Raw genomic sequence first — 22,738 nt, 5'->3', positions numbered from 1 at the left:
AGGGACAGAGATAATTGTTTGAAGTTATAGGAGAGTAGATTTCAGTTAACATTTGAAGGTACGTCCTGATAGTAAGAACAAATTGTCAATGGAACAAATTGCCTAGAGAGGTGGTGAAGGTCCCCTTCTCTGGACTTCTTCAAAAAGAGGCTGGACAGCTACCTGCTGGGGGTGTTTTGATTGGAGATCCTGCATTGAGAAGGAGGTTGGACTCAATGGTCCATGAGATCCCTTTTCAAATCTATGATTTGATGACTCTATGAAAACAATTTTATTTCTGTATTGTGTTTCCAACATCACTATAAACACACTATTTATGACACTTCAACATTTACAATATAGAATTACTTGGCACAGATCTTGTAATACCTTTGAGAGTTGAGGCCAACTGAGAGAAAGTAGCATAAGCTTTTGTTGACTTAAGTCTACTTCATCAGTGCTTCAAGATACCTTTGAATACTGATCCAGACTAACATGGCAACATCTTTTAATTCAGATCACAGTTTCTATATGTTATCTGTCATCAGCCAGGTACTAAAGTTTTGCTAACTTTTCATTTGCATTTAATACTACAAATGAAGTATACTAAGCAGACTTTTTAAAAAGTCCTGAAGGGACATACCTCACAGAAACTTTGGCAATGGTTTTTCTTCAAGTCCCAGGATTCTTTGCAGGGTTCCAGACACTAGAAATAATAATAATGATAGAAAAAAAAATCATTTTTAAAATGTCAGGAAGAAAAATAAAATATATCACCACAGTTAACTACATGTTAAACTACTTGTTTAAACTACTGTATATCAGAGATAATCAGGAAGAAGTCTAAACATATTTGTACAGAAGTCAAAGACTTATGCCATAGCTTCAAAACAAAGATTAGGGATGGATGTAAAAGGAGCTCACAACATTGTGAATTAAGGACACATAGTGGATGAGTATTCATATGTAAAAATTCACTTCTCTCACATGTAAATATATGTACATGGCATAGCAAACGGCTGCTGAATCAAGGCAAAGCCTTTACGAAGAACAATTCAAATCCAACATTTTCAGGTCACTTTTTAGGTCAACAAATACTAAATGAGAGATAAGACAGTGGCAATCACTAAATGTTCTTGTAATGAACCTAATTTTTATTCAGTATGAACAACAGTAAGCAACTGTGATATACCCTTGCTGATGAGGAGAGAAGTCTTGCTTTAAGCTGTCACTGGGCTTCTCGTGGATGGCAGCCACCACACCCGTATATACTTGACTACAAGTCAGCCTCATGTATAAGTCAAGGGCAGGTTTTGGAGCCCAAATCATGGACTATGAGATAAGGTGAAGGTAAAAACAAAGGCCCTATTCACACATTTATTTTTAGCACAACTATCCAAATAATCTCACTAACACATTCCTGTTTTGTTGTTCACATTATTTGTTTTATTGGAACCACATCTATGAGATCTATCCAAGTGCTGTTGTTCGCACGTGTCAGCACTCGAAGATGTGTATGCATTTGAAACATGTTCAAAGCATGCAGAGTTTTAGCCCAGTTTATCCCAGGCCTCAGTTATTCACACAGCCAATAATGCAAATCTTTTAGGAAAACCTGAAAGGAAAAACAGAGATCGATTATCCCGGGTTAAGTGGGGTTTTGGCAGGCCCCCTCACCCACTTAATTAGATGCATTTGAAATGCATGTCGACAATAACGATTCAACCCACATTGTACCGGGATAATTTTCACTGTCTGAATAAATGGTATGTAACGAAGAATCTAAAGGACGAAGCAAAGGAAAACAATGCCAAAGAACTTATGAAATTCCAAGAAGTATAACTGTTTGTGCTCACACTAAAGGCTGGATGGATGAGAGAATAAAGGGGAGTCCATGTTTCTACTTCCCTTTCACAGGGAATGGTTCCTCTTTTTACAAGAGTCATCCAAAAATGCCAGAAATGGCACTGTAACTGAGAAGGTAGAGGGAGTTGCTTCTTTCAGATACCCATATATACTCTTGCCTTTCACCACTCCTTTCAGAGAAGGAGATTATTCCTTTCACCAGGAGACTGTCCTTTTTTAAAGAGTTAAAGTATAGTACTTACATTGACCCATGGATAAGTCAACTCAGGTTTGGGGGGTAAATTTTTTTACTAACATTTGTAGACTTACACTTGAGTATATACAGTAGACTGTCTATTATTCTTGTTGTGACAGGCTATAAGACCCTAGTGTTGTAACATAATTCTGTCTAAGTGAGCGGGGAGATATGTAAGTTCCAAGGATTTTTTTGCCCTCCAGTTAGTGGCTGGCCTTCTGTTTGCTGATAGAACTTTCTCTAACAAAAGCATAAAACAAAAAGAAACACAAGCTTGCAATAGCCCTTGTTCCTCTGGAGTCAGCCTCTTCTTTCCCTCACTCTCTGAAAGGAGATGTTAATTAGATGCCATTTGCCACAAATTCTCCTTAATTACTATCAGATCGCATATAGATCTTTGAAGATTTATTCACCCAGCCCCCCCTTTGATTATTCCACATTTTGTTGTTACATCCTGGAACTAACATGGATTTAACAGGCATTGCTACCCCTTGATATACACAAGATGCACAACACAGGAGGTGCAAAATAAGGCAACATATCAAAATGTTCCCAAACCACCTTTGGAAACAAAAGCTGTCCTATGTTTGTTGTTGTTATTGTTGTTGTTATTGTTGTGTGCTTTCAAGTTATTTTCAATGTATGGCAACCCTAAGGCAATATTTGTTCAGAAGAGGGCTGCCTTGGACTACCTATCTACATAATTAAAATGGGGGAATACTCTTTCCTTACCTGTGCTTAGTTTTCTCTACCACCTATTTAGGTAAAGTCTTAATAGCAGTACTTAATAGCATTCATGATACTTCCTTCAGCAGTGTTTAATCTCTAGTTAAAATGGCATCACATTTTTTCTGCTGTTTTTTACTCTGGCAATTATAAACGCTCTGATTAGGTTCCAAGTAAGAAGTCTAGTTGGGCATTTCAACAACAAAAAAATGCAAGCATTTGTACTGAAGGTGTTCGTATGAAAGCAGTGGCTTCTTGCTGTTGTAAACAAACTTCAGTTGTTTTCATCACTGAAGAAAAACAGTTAGTGGTGCAAGTCTGAACTGGTGTGTTCAGGCTACAGAGCACCACCATTTGGCTGAAAAAGGTTGTTTTCTAACTGAAGCCAAGAGCCTTATTAATTAAATTAGTTCCAGTTAAGGTCTGTTTAGTGACATTATCATATATACTGGGAATTTGAATGATGCTGCTTGAAAGTATCTGTTGAGTGAAAAGCCACTTTTGAAAGAAAGCCAGACATTGGATTTGTAATGGTCAGTAAATTGGTAGGATGAGAGATATCACTGGATTAAAGTGGTTGTGTTCATGGCTTCGATCCTTAATTTAAACTTCATGTGAATGTTTACTTTAGCAGAACAGAAAAAGGAGGCAAAATATAGGAACTAATAATAAGTTGAGTGGGAAGAGACTGTGTTTATTGTAATTGCTGTATACTCTTTTTATTACTTATGAACCTGGTAAACCATAGAAGGCATGTATCTATATATATTATAGTGGAAGAACAATCATGACAAAGAAATAACAGGATTAGTATTATGCCTGTTTTCAGATTCCAGGAGGAAATTTTCTTAATGTAAAATAAACACAGTTTCATATAACACTATTATAAAAATACAGTGCTTTTACTTTAAGGATTTATGGTCTCATGTCCTATTTTATCACTCCATTGGTCTTTAGAGATTGGTCATCTAGTAGATGGAGACCAAGTCCAAAGTCTTCAGGGTGGAGATCTGAGCCTGGGCCTATGTTCTGCTATCTCACTCTGCTACCTCTCTAGTAGGCTGTATCTACTAGTTAGTTTTGTGGTGTAGCTGATAAAGCATCAGATGAGTCCTTTAACTGCAGCACCTCACAGAATAATCAAGAATTTGAGTCTTTCAGAGAATGAAGTAGCAAAATAGACCACACTGACATCTCATAGATCACCTTTTTAAAAATGCTCTTACATGAAACTCCTTGTAAACAGAAAATTTAGCCTAACATTAGAAACTTACTATATCGTATGTTTCTTTAGTAATTAGAACAATTGCTTGACACAGAAGAGTACTACAAAAATATGCTTTCTTCATCATTTATCTGAAAAGGTTTATTCTATGACCCAAGTATTATCATCTTATTTTCATCTAATGCTTATGCAAGAAACCTATAGGTAAATTCTACATGGTAAAAGGTTTTTTTTTTCCTGGACCTTAGATCAGTTACATGGGCCAGGTTGATTTACAAACAATAACTCCAGAAAAAAGAATTTGTTAGACCTTTCACCAGTTACCCTGTCTGACCAGGACTGCCTTGTAACAAGGCAGTCCTCTTTTCTTGTTCATGAACCAATGTACACTCTCATTAAAATGTCCTCTTCCTTAATATCTCTTTGTACCATGCAGCTTCTCAGACTGAACTTCTTTTTTATTATTATTTATAAAGCGCGCACACACACACACACACAATTACATCAAACACTACAAATATTACATATAGGGGCAAAACAGATGGCCCCGATGTGGTGGCTTAATGCCAGATTGGGGCCGCAGCAAATGCACGCTGTGGCCCTGATCCAGCATTTTTCCAGCCCCAAAAGGAGTGACATTTTGTTGCTTCATTTTGCCCCAAAAGAAGCAGCAACATGTCACTCCTTTTGGGGCTGGAAAAAAGCTGCCCTTTGTGCTACAGTGGTGGCGGCTTTTCCCCACAGAAATGCCGTGATGCCACCTGCTGTGTGGGTAGCAGGATGGCATGATGCTGGCTTAGGGGCAGCATTGGGGCATCCAGCGTGTATATTTTGCCCATAATAAACAAATAATGCTTTATAATTTGTCCCATAATCAACAAATAAAATATGAAACAAAATTTAAATACTCTAACTCTAAACATTCTATATACACACCTTCCACCATACTGACTAAGAAAGGGGAAACTTATTTTGCTCATTGTTCCAGTCCTAACTTCTAACACTTAAATTTTTCTGACATCACAGAAAGTATTCAGTGCTTAAAAAACCTTATTTGATGAAGATTAGTCTAGCTAAACCAGTGATGGTGAACCTATGGCACGCATGCTAGAGGTGGCACTCAGAGCCCTCTCTGTGGGCACACATGCTGTCGCCCTAGCACAGAGTTCGTCAGTTTCTTACTAGAAAGCAAGAGGGACGTGGCACTTTGCAAGAAATAAGTGGGGTCTGGGTTGCAGTTTGGGCACATGGTCTGTAAAAGGTTCACCATCACTGAGCTAAACCAATAGAGTGCCTGCCTCCTTGCAAACTAAACCAAGACTGGAGAATGGCTGTTTTGCTAGCTGTATATATACCCAGAATTGTGTTTTGGGGGCAGAAACCAAGGCTTGAAAGGATTAGAAACTGTGCTAAATAGTTTCCCAGTGGGAAAGAATAGTTTAGATTAGAAGCAGATAGTCAGGTGATTATGAACAAGGTGGACAAAGGGATTTGCCAGTGGTTTCCTGTCCTAGGTAATCACAAAACTCCTTCGGCCCCAATGCTCTCACTGTCCTCTATAGACAATGTGTGTGTGTGTGTGTGTGTGTGTGTGTGCGCATGCGCTGGGGCCTTGGGCCTAACTGGTTTTTCCACATGTGAGGAGGTCAAGCATCCACAGTGGGGCCACTGCTAAGTCACCCCCACTTCTCTTTTAATATTAATTTGATATGAAATATGAGGGGCAAACAGAGGCCTGGTCTTAGGATAGAAACACAATTAAAAAGCTGACTTCTTAGCCTCACAATTCCTTGCTATGCATGGTGATGCTTCATAATTCACATGAAAAGACAGCTTATGTGAGGTATATATTTACTCCATATGTTTAGTAAATGTGTTAAAACTTTTTAGATACTTGCCTGAAAAGCAGACAGAAAAAATCCCATTAACGGTATTTTCAACTTTTTGGACAATTTCAAATCTTTTTCACTTTATTAAAACATCACTTAGTTACAGTAGAAAACATTACTACTAGCCTGTTTGGCAAAATGAAGATGATGTTTTCTCCTTTATGTGGCAGATAGCAATTAATTTTAGTTATTTGGAATTGTATAGCCAACAGACTATTCTATTCTTGAATCATTTGCAGACTTACATGTATACAGCTTAATGAAGGAGATAACAAAATCTTTTTGACATAGTGTAGTGCAGTGTTATTGTTTTAGAGACAACCAAACAACAAGGAAAGAGACTTGAAAAACTCTCTTTGTCTAAACTGCTACTATGCTTCTGGTTCTGGCTTAGCACTTCTCATCTAAGGACTGCCATAGCCTTCTTTGTCGACATAGTCTGCATTACTAAACAGCAATAGCTGTAGGGCTTTTCACTTCTAATTTCACGCTATAATAAGATGCTGTGGCTGTTTCACTGTGGAACCTGAAAGGCCTTTCTTTGTCAAGCTTGTTTGATGGTCAAGTTAAGTACCATATTCTGGCAGTGGGCATCTCTTCTTCTCCAAGGAGGGATGCGCAGTGGGAAAGGCAGCAAGAAAAAACAGAAAAGAGCAATTGTTTGTTGTTGTTGTTGGTTAAAGAAATCACCTCTCTTTAGAGAAATTATGCCAGCTGTGGCATTTTTATAACCATGTAAGTGAAGTACAAATTGATTTGGTTTCTCTTTGGTGACTCTATAAACCAGTTAAGATATATTACAAAACAGGAATCATCTATTTCTATTTTAGCTACATTTCTTACTATTACTGACAAACACTGTTGTTAACACTAGATCAAAACAATAATTGACTCTATGATTCCCAGTAAAATTTAACACACAAATTTTACATTTCTTTGCCTTATCTTATACATAAGTCATTTTTTCTTTTTTTAATTAAAATTTATTAATACATTGTCAAATGAAACATGACAACAAACAGTACACCAAAACAACAATAAATACAGGCAATAACCCAGATAAAGCCCTGAAAATTATAGCTAAAAGATGTATTCAGGGATCCTGAAAGACATCTTTCCATAAAAATTTAGCCAATTTTTCTTTAGAAAGACATAAAAGACATATTTGATCATGAGATACTTCAAAATGATGATATGTTGTTCTTTTTTTTTGGGGGGGGGTGTTCATTTTTATATACTTGTATATTTGTTTGTTAAATAAAAAAGAAAAAATGAAGCTTTTCAACAGTGTTGTAGGAAATGCTTGCTAAAATGTGTTGGGATATGTTCTCTCACAGAAGACAGCAGTGCACAATCCAGAGTGCTGTGTATCCTTCCAGTACTACAAAGGAAATAACACAAGACCCAAGTCACATGGGAGATATCCATGATGCAGCTGTTTGCCACACTTACATTAATGCTATCAGAAACAGAAGCAGTGGTGGCATGGGAGAGAGTTATGTCATGGACTTTGTCTTCAAAATACCCCAGTTGATATCACATGAGCATCACAGTGACGTTCCACATTGAAAAGGTAATACAGTATCACAATACAGCCTAAGTAAATATAACCATAATTCATGCTACTGCTGTTTTTGGCCCATTTTTCATTGACATTTAATGAGATGCCTCAAAATATCATTAGGAATTGTTCAATAAGAGGAACAGATACGGTGGCAAACTTACCTAAAACACCCATGTCCCACCATTATCAACTTCCCTCTGTAACGTTCAGCTCTAGAGGAACATTAGATATGTTCCAGTCAAGCTGTCTGGAAAAGGTGGGAAAATACAGGGCAAAGTTAACAGGCCTAATTAATGTTCTCCATAAATTAAGGACCATTTTCATGTTAAAGGAATGCAATGCCTTCTTTCAGTTCAAAAATAACCATCAGATTCCTGGAGATTCTTCTGACACCAGTGTAAGATCTACCCATGTCAGCACGACATCAGATATTATCTTACAACAACAGCTTCAACAAACTAACTGTGGCCTGCAAAACATACTTAGAGAGGCTGAGATTTCATGACAGACAAATCATTATGTAAAAAATAAAAATTTACATAAAAAGAAAAAAGAATAACAATAAATGATTAGATGTACAGATGCATTTTCCCACCTTTTTCTGCTTTGGGATCTTCTGAAAACTTGTGTAGCTTTGTCAAGTGGCTTTAGAGTTAATAGGTAATTAACACTAAAGCCTCTTGATAAAATGTCTCTTATCTAAGTAGAATAAGAAGTAACATATACGGATAGAGTCAGCAGAGAATATGCATATTGATGATTTATCATAAAAGGAGGATCACAGTTAAAGTTGGATCTTATATCACTCTTCCCCCCTCTCTCTACATGTGTGTGTGTGTGTGTGTGTGTATCATTAGTATCAGTTCATTCTAATTAGCTCATAAATATTCCAAATTTAGCATAATTATCTGAATGTGTTACTCATACTAAAAAGTTTGGAGTACATCCGTCTGCTGATGGCTTCTTAATAAATGACTGAGCATTTAATCAATTACCACCTCATCTAGTTATATACCAAAAACTGTGTCAAGTTCCTTAATTAAAACAAAACAGAGAAGGATCAGTGTTACATATCACTGTTGAAAAGACACAACTAAGGTAAGTAATAGCCCACTTCTATACAAAGGAAAACAGACCAAAGACAATTGATTATAGTAACTTGGTGTAACTAATACCAAAAGATGGCAAGGAATGATATTATGATTTTTAAAAATAAACAAGAAAAAAGATGTTCAACCACTTATTTAGATATATGCCAGAAAGCTGTAGTAAAATAACTGGCTGATCAGTGGTAACTATGAAGTTTAACCCTACTCCCCCATGGCTTCTTCTTGGGAGAACTGTAGTGAGCTCAGCAGTCACATAGTAAAATATTATTATCTGTCTCTTACCAACTGTATTTCCTGCCTTTTGTTCATTCACCTGACTATCAGTACTGCTGCTCTACTACCTCTTTCTCTTACTTTCCTCTTTAGTAAGGGCACAGAATGCCTACCACAAACAAAATGTCCAAATGTCTGCAAAGAATATGTATATCAACACAAAAGCAACATCAAATTTACAGTTGGAAGTATCCAGCATCACAGGTAAGTTACACAGAGAAGCAGTAACAAAGGGAAAGGGGGAGCGAAAAGGACAAAAACATAAGACTGACAACAACATAGCCTAGAAGTACAGTAGATAATAAGAACATGATTGGTCAAGAGTTAGACTGCAGATTTTGTTGGACTAGACTACAATGTCCATGAGACCAAGCCAATACTGTATACTCAATGGTGAGAAACAAGCACAACATCTGAAAGGCCACACTTCATCCACCACTGAGCTAGAACACCAACCCAGATAAATATTTTCTCAGGCAAAGCCTAAAACTTTACCAGTATTCAATGTACAATCATATTTGGTCACTAACAGCAGCCACAAGCAGTGATGAATTCAAGTCTTTTATTTCAAGTTTCAAATCTAGTCTCACATCTCTACCTTCAAGTCAGGTCTCGAATCTGGGAGCCAATTTTTAACAGAATAAAAAGGTGTGTTTCTCAGAGAGGAACAGCAAGCATGTTAAGCAGTGGGATTGAGGTGAGGCTTGAGGTCTGCTCAGCACCCTGTCCTCACTGCACATCAGAGGAACTAAAGCTTGTCAAAAGCTTTAGAAGGATCCTTCTGCCTTAAGACCACTGCCTAAATGTATTTGCTGTTCCCCTCCAAGAAACACGCCCCATGCTCTGGGGGCGATGGGTCTTGCCTGCTGCTTAATGCGAATGTTGTCAGCAAGTTGGTCACTAAAATATATACAAGTCAAAAGTCAAGTCAAGTCAGTGCATCATTTATTGAGGAGCTAACTCCAAATTGAGGTGGTGTACAGACCAGCACTTTGTGCCAGCCTGTGGGTGGAGCCACAGCGCATTGTCCACACACTGGGTGCTCTGACTTCGCCTCCATGGGATCATGATGCCGTACACCCTTCTAGATGGTGCACAGCATCATGGCGTGACCCTAGCGCTGCATCTAGAAGATGCAGCACCAATAGGGCATCACAAAGCTGTGCCATCACGGCTATGACTCCTTTTAGAGGGCACAAAAAGGAGCCGCTTTTTGCGTCTCCTTTTTGTGCTCTCTGGAGGCCATGCAGTTGCTGCGGCACCAATCCCGCCACTAAAGGAGCGGCTGGATGCCACCCATCTGTACAGCCCCTGAGTCACTCAAGTGATTTGAGTCCTTGACACTTGACACTGAGTCAATCAACTCAAGCCTACAATGCTGGTCACAAGAAGGCATAGTGGGGGCAGCAGTAGCAGCCTGATGAATGTGTTCTATGAGAAGCCAAGTGTACAGCTTGCCTAAAGTTGTTCAATAGAAATTTAAAAAGAGGAAACTATGAACACACTAATACAGTGGCCCCTGGTTATACGCTTGGGTTTGGTTCCAAGATCCCCCATATATAACAAAATCCGTGTATGCTCAAGTCCCATTGAATCAATGTTTGATATTTGAAATTTATACTTTTTTTAACATTTTCAAACCGTGTATTCTTGAATCAGTGTATAAAAAATCCGTGTATAAGAAGAGCCAACTGTAATAATTGAAATAATAAAGTAAGCACTCTTTGTAGACACTTGGCAGTTTAAAAAAAAACTGTGGATATCCTTAAAATCTTGTTGTTAATTGCCCTTGAGTTGACCCTAACTCATGATGACCCTGTGGAAGAGACACCTTCAAGACCACCTGACCTCCACTGCTCTGCTTAGCTGTTGTGGATTTAGGCCCATGACCTCCCTGATTGAGTCTATCAAATCTATCTAGCATGTGGCGGTCCTCTCTTTCTACTACCTTTCTTCTACCATTCCCACATCATTGTCTTTTCTAATGTCATGCCTTCTTATGATGTGGCCAAAGTATGGAAGCCTCAGTTTCTTCATCTTGGCTTCCAGTGAGAGTTCAGGCTTAATGTGTTCTAGAACATATTTATTTGTCCTTTTGGCTGTCCACAGTATCCTCAGCACTCTTCTCCAGCACCACGTCACAAATGAATTAAAATCTACTAGATCCTAATATATGGTTTTAAATTAGCGTTAGTCACAAACAATAATTGTCATAAAAGCTCCGCATCTAAACCATAATTATCTAAATCTTATTTAAAATTATTAACATTAACAATTGAAGCATTTCCATAGAATTCAAAACAATGATATCAAAGAGTTGCAACACAGCATACTCACAACAAATTCTATTACCCCTATCCCAAAGGAAAAGTATTTAACTTTTCTAGCCATGTTGTTTGTATTGATTTATACAAACTGTAAAGTTTCAAAGACATTAAAACAAATTTATCACAGGCATAAATCTAAGAGACACAAATATTTTTATAAACAGAAGTAAAAACAAAACCATTAACTGTGTTGTATGTTTCCACTATACATTGCTTGGCCAAAATGCCAATATAGAAAAGGGAGGGGAGTCTTGTTTCTATAAATATAAATTATCTTTTGGTAAAAGCAATCTCTTCTTAATAAGTAATAAAGAAGCTTATATCATGACTACGAAAGCATGGAAAGCTTCCACTGCTCATATGCTTGGGTTTCTAATTTAATAAAAATGTTTTCAGAATTGCATTTCTTTTTTTTTAAAGGCAATGCAACGTTTGTTATAAATTGCTTTTCGAATAAAACCAAACTGTAAGAAACATCTTGTTATTTTTAGAACAAAAAAAACTTTAAGGATGGAATTTCATTAAGAAGGGTGGCTTGAGGGTGGGGTTTGAGGAATCCCCTGCAATATTTCCTAAGTGCTCTATACATCCTTAGCAGAATAATTTGTGATAGTTTTTATTTAAATGGTTTTTATGGACCTCCAATCTCTCAATGTTTGTTTAAACATCCCTCCAAGGATCAGCTCACAAAAAAATATATATGTGTTGGGGCTACCTCAAGTCACTGCATACATGGACTCCCTGTGAGTGTAAATCCATCAAATATCTGCAAGACCATGCATTTAGCTAACCAACATTGCCCTATTTTAAGATGTCTTTTGTGTCAATCTGAAAAATTGTCCACACAGGATTAGTGTGAGCTGGAGAGCAGAATGCCGATACAAAGAATTACTACAAGTAAATTTTTATCAGCCATGAAAAGTATTTATTACTATCCCTCCGTGTCTCATGAAATTAGGTGTTTTGTACAATTTTCATTTAATTTGTTGGAATGTTTTTAATGTCTGGTGGGAAAAATATAAAATAATCACAAGAAGGGGGGGCAGAAGGAGGTGCTTGAATCTGAAGACTCTGCTGCATCAGCAGGAGACATTTGGGTCAAACATGGAGGAAAAGGAGTCCATCTTCCGTTACACTGCATCCATTCATGAAATCAATGTCAATTCTCTCAGGAAGGGAGAACTGATTTTTTAGCCATTATTCTCTTTCCTAATATACAAACTATATATTTCTTCCATCTTGTTCCTCTTACACCATTCTAGTAATTTTTAGAACACATGATTTAAGTACTGTACTTCATATTGCCCAATTTTTTCCACAGATGAAAACAAGGACACATATGGCTGAGCAACATTAGAGTGGGTGAAGATGGAAAAATATATTAACAAAGAAGAACACACAAATTAGGATTAGACTGCAGCAGTTTGCTTTTGCTTGAACATGCTAGGAAGGCCATGATTCTGCCCCCTTCTCACCACTCCTCCATGCTGAGTTAACTGAGTGCAAACTACTTTTGCACTTTGAATTCAGTTTGCGGATACTGAAGTAAGCTGAGGACAAAGGGCAAAGTGGAAAGAAGAGAGAGAAACGGAGACATTTTTAAAACAGCTGAAAAAGTGGGATGACAAGGGATTAATCAGGGCCATGCTTGTCAAATCAGACAGTTGAAAATATGATACACAATATTATATAAGTGACTATTCCTACTTTTCTCTTACTAACATATTTATACTCATAAATGAAAAACACATGTGTGGGCTTAATGAGACCATGTTTTTTAAACCACTCACAAGTGAATAAATAATGAAGCAAACACACAGACAAGAAGATAGATCAGGGGTAGGCAACCTGCGGCCCGCGGGCCGGATGCGGCCCGGCGAGGCCTTGGGAACGGCCCCAGCCTGGTCCTGCCGCCGATTGCCGCCGGGGCCTTTGAGGGGCAATTGTCTATAGAAGCCTCAGAAACATGCATTTATATTAACATTTTTTTTAAAAATCAGCAATTTTTTTCACGTGTCCTCCATTTTTTTAAAAAAAGTGTCTTCCATTTGAAAATTTTGTCCTACATTTATCCTGGTTTATTTATATATTTAATTTTAAATTTTTTAAAATTATTTATTTTTTGGCTTCGGCCCCCCAGTTGTCTGAGGGACAGCAACCCGGCCCCCGGCTCAAAAAGGTTGCCTACCCCTGAGATAGATAAACATTTTGCCATGTACAATGTGAAGCTAACTTGGTTTTTAGACACAAGAATTGCAAGAGATAGGGCTCATACTAATGAAACAGGATTGCATCTCAAAATGGACAGAGTGGTGAAAACTCTAGGAGACAATAAAAGCTATAAAGCAACAAAGGTTTTCACGTTACTGATTCAGCTGCCAATGAGAGAAAACTGTTATAGTTACTGTAATAGATTTTTCAACCTGCTCAAAACAGCTACAGAATAGGCTATGTGACAGCAACCAATTTATTTGCATAAGCATAAAAAAGTAAGCTTCTATAACTCTCTTTACACAAGAAAATTATGTTTGAGGCACACATTTACATACAAGCCAGTTGATTAGCGAAGAAATGTCTGAACTTCAATAAGAATTCTTTACAATTGCTGCTTTAACCCATTAAGAAGTTAAAGCTGTTGCAATCTGTAAAGTATAACTGGTATATACATATAAGTTTTATAACAAGTAAAAACAGGTTGCTCAATCCACAGTTGTTAATTGCTTAAACAGAAACGAATTAGCATTCACAGCCTGTATGTCACTAACAACAGGCTTTCAAGCTGCAAATAATTTGTAATTCAAAAAAGGCTTCTGGTCAATAGACTGAGCATGTGAGACATGTTTTGCACTTACAAAGTCCAAGACCTGTTGAACACACAAAGTATCACTTTTCATGTTCTTTCAGTTAGTGAAAAACAATCAAAATAGTTGTACAACTGGCAAGAAGTAGAGAATTAATCTGAAGGCAGTGTAGTGAATTCATGTGTATTAATTAGATGGTATCCCTTTTATCTAATTTGTCTTCAAAAATCTAATTAATATCCAAATGTTCAGAACATAGGCTACGTATATTAAAAGCACTGCAAGTGTAATGTTTTTATGTGCACAGTGTTCAGTTCATGAATATATTACTTTAAGCAATCACATTTGAAGATGCAACTAAACTGACATAGCTGGGATCCAAAGCAATTTGTTTATTTAGCTAGTTAGTTATTATATCCTGCTTTTTTACTTCCTGCATTTTCCCATCATTAAATTCAAGGCAGTGTGCATTAGTTTCCCAGGCAGTCTCCCACCCATGTAGTGTGACCAGACACAAGAACTTGAAGCAGCATTTCAGCAGGTGCAGGATGAGGGTCAGGGTTGCAATTAAGAGGAGGGATGGGGCAGACCCATTGAATAAACACAATTTCATTCACACTACTCTAGATCAAAGCTGAAATTTTTACCCTGGAGAAAATATCCCCATAGATCCCTTGCCATCTTCACAAAAATATGTTTCTTTTGACCGTGTATTTGCCAAGCTGTTCCTTATAGATTGCATTATAACTAGTGTCTATATGAATATACATTTATTATCCAAATTTTATCCCATTCCATGCTTTTACATGGATATAGGGAGATATTTCTCTTGCTAAACATGACTAAGCACAGTATTATTAAAGGGTATCTTCAAAATATGCAAGGATTACTTTGTTGGCCATAAAATAAATTTCAAAATCTAAAATATGCATTAGGCCAACCAGAAGGCATAAAAAAAATCATCACCAGGAAAAATGAATGAAAATGATGTTGAAATAGTCAGAAACCTGCATCTTGCTTATTTGAAATGTTACATAGAGAAGGCCTATGCAGATAGAGAGTTCAGAAACAAATCTTGAAGGGAAGGATCTTAACCACAGATGAATAAAACATAAAAGATTGTAACAAAAAGACAACCAAAAGGATGCTTAAGAATGTAATCACAAGTATAAATGGGAACAATATTTACAACCAGTAGGTATAACAAATGCATAGGAATACAAAAATACAGGACTACATACAAGCACAATGAGAAAATGCACAGAGAACTTCAAAAAATAATGTTACAAATAAAGCAGGAAAATCAAAATACAAACAACACTCAGAACATATTCAGTTGTTAATCTGTTGGTGTGGTGGAGGATTATTATTATTTTATTAATATATATCCTACCTTTCTCTTAACAATGGGACTCAAAACATCCTTTTGCATATTTTTGTGACAGAATTTAAGCCACACTTCCTTCATATAAGCCATACTTTGCCATACTTTGCCATTTCAGATAAACCTGTGACCAACAATGCAACCCAACTTAGAGCAGCAAAATTCCAGCTACCTTACAACTTCCACAACACAGCCTGAAAAGCAACACTTTTCAACTTGTTTTAAACTATATAGATCAACACTACTCATAGCTACTGGATACAGTCCAACAGAATTAGAAATCAAAAGACATAGCCAGGGTGTGTGTTCATGCCAGTGTTTTGGAATCTCCATCCAAAATGGACTGACTAGGAAAAAGTTGTCTCCTCACCTGCCAATCTAAAACTAGTAATGAGTAAGTGAAAATCAGTGCAAAACCTGCCCCACTGGGAGCTAGGAGAGAGTCCTTATACCTACTATTGTTATTCACTCTGGCCAAGTTATCCAGAGTTTAGTCATGATTAACTGATTACCTGAACTATCAGCTGTTTCAACAATTCTGACATTTAACAGCTATGTCTGAAAACACAACATGCAGACATAGTTCAGTTATTAAACAGAACTGTATAAATTGCATCTACATGGAGTCAGTGGTTTTCTGTGTCTGTTCTGTTCTTGTTTGAGACAATAAAGTTCTTGCTAGCTTTCAGACAGATGTGCCCTACAAGGACCACATCAGACTTAGTTCCAGATAATTGTGCATAAGACTGTGGCTTTAGACAAACATCATTTACCCCAGAAAAATATTAGATCTGTAGTTCTACTATGTTATTTTTTATTTTAATGTATTGCTATCAATGCTGGAGAACTAGTATTAGAGTAAAGAGATTCTCTACAGAAATGCTCAGATTAATTCAATGTAAATTACACATTATAATGCATGAAAAATGTAAGCAATACTAGCCTAAGATTTATAGAACAATAAATTTAACCTCCAACATGTATACATATTTCATATGTCACATTTGTGTCACAGATAACAATGTACAAAACCTATTACTGAATGCTATATAATTAAATGTAGTCACAGTCTATAAGATAAACACATCAAAAATACATTTGCATGATATGCATAACACATTTTATTCCTCCTTATAAAAGATGTCTGCAGAATGAGGGGAGAAAAATTTTGTAACCCTGACTTTATTGCCACCTCAGAAAATCTGCTTCAAAGGGGGCCACAAACCCTGCAGAAAAAATAAAGGTTTATGTATTCTGTGGGGCTACAGAGCAGACAGAGATTTGTTTAAAATTATTCCCATTACCAGAAGAATACAAGCTGAAATCTCAGACTGGCTCCAACCCTAATAATCAGATGCTTTATCCATAGCAATGTTGGCATGCCTTTAGAAAATATAAACTTTTAGAGACATTAGCCATTCTTTGAAATTTTAAGAGTCAAACAAACTTCTATTTGCCATTAATATTTTGAAAAGTAAGCAACAAAATGCCACCCACCAGAAAATGAGCTCTATTCTAATGCTCTTCATCTGGCTCCATGTTTCCTGTTATTCACAGAACATTATATCCAATTTCCATTCTGAGAAAAATTGTGTCCAAAATTTATCAGTAGCCTGAAAGCTTCCAACTGCTTCTCCAAATAAATATAGCAAAATCCAGACTTGCATAACAAAGGTTTTTGTTTTGGTTTGGTTTGTTTGCTAAGGAAACAAACATTTGATCCAAAACTTGGCTATCATCTTACCATATGTTCTGAACACAGGAAAAAATATGAAATTAAGCAACTCAGTAAATGAGATAATTTCTTTTTCATTAAACAAACAAGAGAGTCTATGACTCTCAAAGCAAACTGATAAAAAACATCATTATGTGCCATTATATAGCATATGTCCAAATCTGGACATTAACAAGCACAAGTACACATGGAAAAAAGAAATGGTTCAAGATACACAGGGAGGCACATATGAAGTGTGGGCAGTATATTTATTAGATATTTTCTCCCTGTGTCCAAACTTTATTCCACAATATCTGCTTTTGGGGAGATCTCATGCGTTGGCACAGGCAAATCTTTCTCTTTCCCATTAGAAATTATCCAGAGGACTTCTTTCTGATGCTGAGCTTAATTTAGACTTTCAAAGAGCTGAGCTAAACTGTCTTGTCCTGGAATAAAGTTAGAACTGTTCTTCCTAGCCTCTATGTGTTCAGTTTCTTTTCACAGACCTCAGCTTTACTTCAACCTGTTTATGAGTGGAGCTTGGAGAAGACTGAAAACTCAACCTCAACTCCTTTATAATACAGATGTGTCATATATGAACTCTTGACTCTGGCTTCAAAATAATTTTTATAATAATGTAGCAATACATGGTAAGACATGAGTGTATCCAGTCTGATTTAAAAATTAAGTTTTTTTTTTAATTTTATGTTAAGTTTTAAAGAAACTGACATGGGGAACTGGTATAAAAGTCTCTGATTGTACTGGTTGCTGACAGAACATATCTAGGATAAACAAAATGTGTATAGATCTCCAAATTAAAATCAGAAAGAAATCAGGAAACTTTATGATCTTTTTAATCAGCATGAGTGCACTCCAGATCATTCTACCTTTTAAAAAAATTAATAAGTGCCTAATTAAACATGGAATCGAGAAGTGATTTACAACCCCTCTTGTTCCCTCTCACCTTGTGCCTCAATCTGAAAAACTGATGACATTGTTTGTCTCTCTCCTTCCAGGAGGGCAAATGACATGTCCTTCCCCAGGCATTTGCTATTCCAGACAATGCAAGGCATGGGGTTTATTTTAATATGAATTCAGGACCATTTCCTTGTTCAGTAGTTGCAATCAAATAAACGTATTTTATATTCTATCAATCTAAATAGGCTGATAATTCATGGTGGTGTTAAAATGCCTTGTGCTACCATTTTAATACAGTAAATCTATTACAAATATACATTTTCCATTTATGAAAGAGTCAGTCAAATAGTGGCAAAATCCAAGTAGAAGGCTTGGCGTACTGACTCCATAGCTGTCAAAATGTTCTTGTCATGTTAGGCTGCATGGTAGGTTTCTCTGGCTCCCAGGGTGTCCTGGGGCATGAAGCCCCAAGGACACGCCTTTTCCAGGCCATGGGGAAGCATAATTTTTCCGCTTGTCTGTGGCCTGGAGAAGCGTCGGATTGGGGCCTCTGGGCTGCTGGTATGGCTGCCCTGGCCCCAATCCTCCAGGGAAGGGGACGGGTGCAGGCTGCCCCAAAGGGGCAGTCTGTACTACGCCATATTTAGTTTTATTTAAGAGCAAGCACAACAAATATGTTATGATGGATAATTCTACTTAAAATATTGATCTTGCTTGTGCATGTCACCTCTTCTTTATAATATATATATATATATAATCATCATAGTATAAATGTTGGTTTGATTGGGTGGCTTTGGAAAAACAACTACTTCTCACTTATTCCACAGACGTCTGTGAGGATAAAATGAAGATCAACAGAGACAAACTTTCCTATAGGCAGTGAACAAAAAGCATGGGATACAAATAGATTCCTAGTCATTAATACATCATTTTGGATGTTCAGTGCACATCACATACATTGGGAGCATTCAGAAATCACAAGAAAGCATACTCAAACATAATGTATAGTTACACAATCCTCTGGTTCACCCATTCTCCTTCTCTAACATAGCTGTAAGGAAGGCAGAAGCTTTTCTATCATTTGTTTCTTAACCATCATTTGTTGTATAAACCAAAATGATAAACCGTTGCTTAATGTTAGGACTGGAGCGTGGCTTTGGTGCGGCTTTTGGACTCTTAGGACGCATGCATCATTGAAATACCATACCTCCAAAGTGACTCGAAGCAGCTTTATTTTGGTCTGTCTGTAACAGGCCAATGATTTGTTTGTACTGAGCCAACACTCTACTGAGCCAATTTTTATACAAAGCTAAGGACAAAAGCAGGTTATACATGGCATTTGGGTAACTGCTGACTGGATTGCTCTGTCAATTAACAAATGTATGATTATCAGAAACGTAACACAGTAGTTAAGAAACTGAGCGCATTTGAACTTCTACATGTTGCTCGGGAGGTGAGAGTTCCAATTAGTAGAAAAGATACTCCATCAAAATATTACGAAGAACTTGATGAAAGCAGTTGATCAACAGTGGAACAGACTGTCTTGCAGGATGGCAGACTCTTATTCCTTGGAGTTTTTTGTAAACAGAGTTGGTATGGTCAATATTCAAGAGTGCTTTAGTGATGTATTCCTGCATAGCACAGGGTTTGGACTGAGATGGCCCTTGTAGTCACTTCCTGCTCCAGGGCTGCTGCCACATTAAAGAATTAAATTTAAAAAAATTATTTGGCATTTTAAAAAAAAACAAAAGAAAAAGAAAAAAGAGTTTAAAAAACACACAAATAAATATCAAAATGTACACAACAGGCATACAAAATTTTGGTTTGTGACAGCAGAGTCCCCCAGAATTAATACAATTTGATACCACTTTAGAAGGCTAAATATCTCACAAAACTACAAATCCCAGAATTTCATAACACTGAGAAATGGCAGTCAAAGCAATATCAAATTACATTAATTCTGCAGTATAGATTCAGCCTGAGAGTATATTATTCTATGGTTCTGTGAAGCAAGCATGCAGCATAAATACTACTTAGTCTCATGGAACACCTGACTTTATTGAAATACCTTTTTACCAAAATCTCTAAGATAGGTATCCTCATAGATAGGAATACTGAGAAGAAACCACTAGTCTAAGTTCTTCTAGCAAATTCACATCTGAAAATCAAATCTCTCCAGATACAACTGCCCAAAGTACCAGAGGCATTTATTATGATTATTTTCAGAGTAAATAAATTATGTGATCACATAAAACAGGTATTTGCCATTACTATCTCCTAATATAACAAAGAATAGCACTTCTATCATCAGGCTTGATGGGGCTGTGCAATTGTAAGTAATTGGGGGGGGGGATGCAATACTAGTTTTATAATAACTGCTTCCATTCTTCCGTATAATATCCACATCTCAGCACCAAATTTTATATGCTGTAATATTTTATTTGTAAATCTTAAGAAGAAATGAATAACTCTACATAGGAAAAGTCTGGCAGATAATTGAACCATTCACAGACTTGATGGTATTGTCATGGAAATATCCTTAGCTTTAATAATGTGGAATGAAAATCTAACACCACTGTGGAGGGAGCAGAGAGGTCCATCTCTATTGAGGTCCCAGCAACATTTTAATAACCACTTAGAAAATCCACAACTTTTTCAAGGATTGACATAGTGAGGTAGATATTGTTTTCAGGGACTTAAATAATAAGGGGCCTGTTAGCTGACTTTTGCTTCAGTTCCAGCTACAACTTTTGACCCTATCTAAATTTTTTCTCAGCAAATGCTTTTAATGAACTTCACATCCGTAACTGCCACCCAGTGAGTGAATAATGAGAGTTACAGATATCAGACAGCAGTATAGTGCAGAACCAAACAAATATTAACAACCGTAAAGCAGACCAATTCCATCCTGCTGAGCATGGCCAAACCCCACATCAGCACTTCTGCCACCCAAGAACAAGAATGGCTAGCAATAGATCAAGAATCATCTCACTCTATTTCTTTTAAGAAATATTTCACCTATATAGATAGCAAAAGTTAAACTATCCTGGGGTGAACCTCATTATACTTTGGTCATGTACATCCCATCTGAAAAGGAACATTTTATCACCTATAAAATGCAGATCTCTGATAAATTTGTTCTTTCAATTTCAACAGGTTTTGGAGAACCAGGACTATAGTTAAAAAAAAAAGCAATCTCTGCTTTTTTCACTAGTCACTGATCACAAGCAGACTTAAACGGGTAGGGCAGCTAAATTCCCATGCATAGTTGTTTATTACCTCTTCTATCTGGGACTTAACTGTAGAAGACAGTGGAATATAATATGAAACCCAAAAAGTGTTAGAAGGTATTTTTTTATTGAAACAGAATTTCATTTTTATCTAGAGAACTTGGACTGTTCTGAATATGATCCAACATCCTAAAAAATAAAAATCAGAAATAAATTTAGAATAAATAATTCAATAAGCAGAAGATCAGTAAGTACTTGGTGGGATGATAATATTTCTAATTTTAGAGCCAACCTAGATCAAACTCAGGAAATCCCTACATTTGTCTTAAATGAAGTTGTGAAGACATCCAATGGATTGGGTTCATTTTTCCCCCAAACAAGGTATTTGAACCCCTGCCCCATAAAAAAAGAGCTTCCAATTATCTGTCCTACCTCCATTCCACTGGTGTTCCTTATGGGGTTTTTTCCCATTTGCCTTACAGAAGAATGGCACAATAAATAAATAAATAAATAAATAAATAACTTTTTTTTTAGGTAACCACTGAAAAAAACCAACAGAACAGGTTGAAAGAGCTCTTGAATTAACCATTACAGAAAATTGTTGTTGTTGTTGTTTAGTATAGTCAAGTTAGCTTTGATTTACAGTGTCCGTATGAATGAGTGCTCTCCAAGAAAACCTGTTAGTAATAGCCCCATTAAGGTCTTGCAGGCTCAGAACTGTGGCTTCTTTGAGGCTACATCTGCACTGCAGAAATGATGCCATTTTACACTGCTTTAACTGCCATTCTGTGAAATTCTGGAATTTTTATAGTTCTTTGAGATATTTAGCCATCTCTGTCAGAGTTCTGGTGCAAAAGCAAATTACAAATTCCAGGATTCCACAGCCTTGAGCCATGGCAGTTAAAGCAGTGTCAAACTGCACTATTTCTGCACTACTAATGCCACTTGAGTCTATCACCTTTAGTCTTCCTCTTTTCCTATGGCTTCCCACTTTACTAAGCATTAACGTCTTTTTTTAATGAGTCAGGTTATGTCATGATATGACCCAAGAACAAATGCCTCAGTTTAGTCATTCTGCCATTTATGGAGAGTTACAGCTTGATTTCATCTCAGGCCCACTTACTTGTCTTTTTGGTACTCAATTCTCCTGCAGCACTACATTTCTAACAAGTTGATTTTTCCCCTGTCAGTTCTCTGCACTATTCAGATTTCACATCTATATATATATTTTTCAGAAATACTTTACCCTGAGAAAAAAGTACTCAAATCTTTTCTCAACTGAAGAGAAAGAAAAAGCTGAATAACTATCTTATAAGCAATTCATAGAATCATAGAATCATAGAGTTGGAAGAGACCACAGGGGCCATCCAGTCCGACAGCCTGCCATGCAGGAAATCACAATCAAAGCATCCCCGACAGATGGCCATCCAGCCTCTGTTTAAAGACCTCCAAGGAAGGAGACTCCACTACACTCCGAGGGAGTTTGTTCCACTCTCGA

At 36.9% G+C, this 22,738-nt stretch overlaps 1 protein-coding gene and 1 long non-coding RNA gene across 2 annotated transcripts in view; one reads left to right on the top strand and one right to left on the bottom strand.

Moving 5' to 3' along the window:
• Positions 1-22,738, bottom strand: part of ANOS1 (anosmin 1) — a 121,299-nt gene that overhangs the window by 51,531 nt on the left and 47,030 nt on the right. Inside the window, exon 3 of the mRNA XM_042460286.1 lies at positions 623-685. Coding sequence (XP_042316220.1) covers positions 623-685 — 63 coding nt within the window. The remainder of the gene's footprint in view (positions 1-622; positions 686-22,738) is intronic.
• Positions 7,319-15,613, top strand: LOC121926907. The gene is made up of 3 exons (XR_006103106.1): positions 7,319-7,493; positions 8,960-9,070; positions 15,497-15,613. It is a non-coding gene; the product is annotated as an uncharacterized LOC121926907 (long non-coding RNA).

Source organism: Sceloporus undulatus, chromosome 3 (genome assembly GCF_019175285.1).
Source record: "Sceloporus undulatus isolate JIND9_A2432 ecotype Alabama chromosome 3, SceUnd_v1.1, whole genome shotgun sequence".
NCBI lineage: Eukaryota > Metazoa > Chordata > Lepidosauria > Squamata > Phrynosomatidae > Sceloporus > Sceloporus undulatus.
The sequence above is the reverse complement of the archived record's forward strand: the minus strand, read 5'-3'. Positions and strand labels throughout refer to the sequence as shown.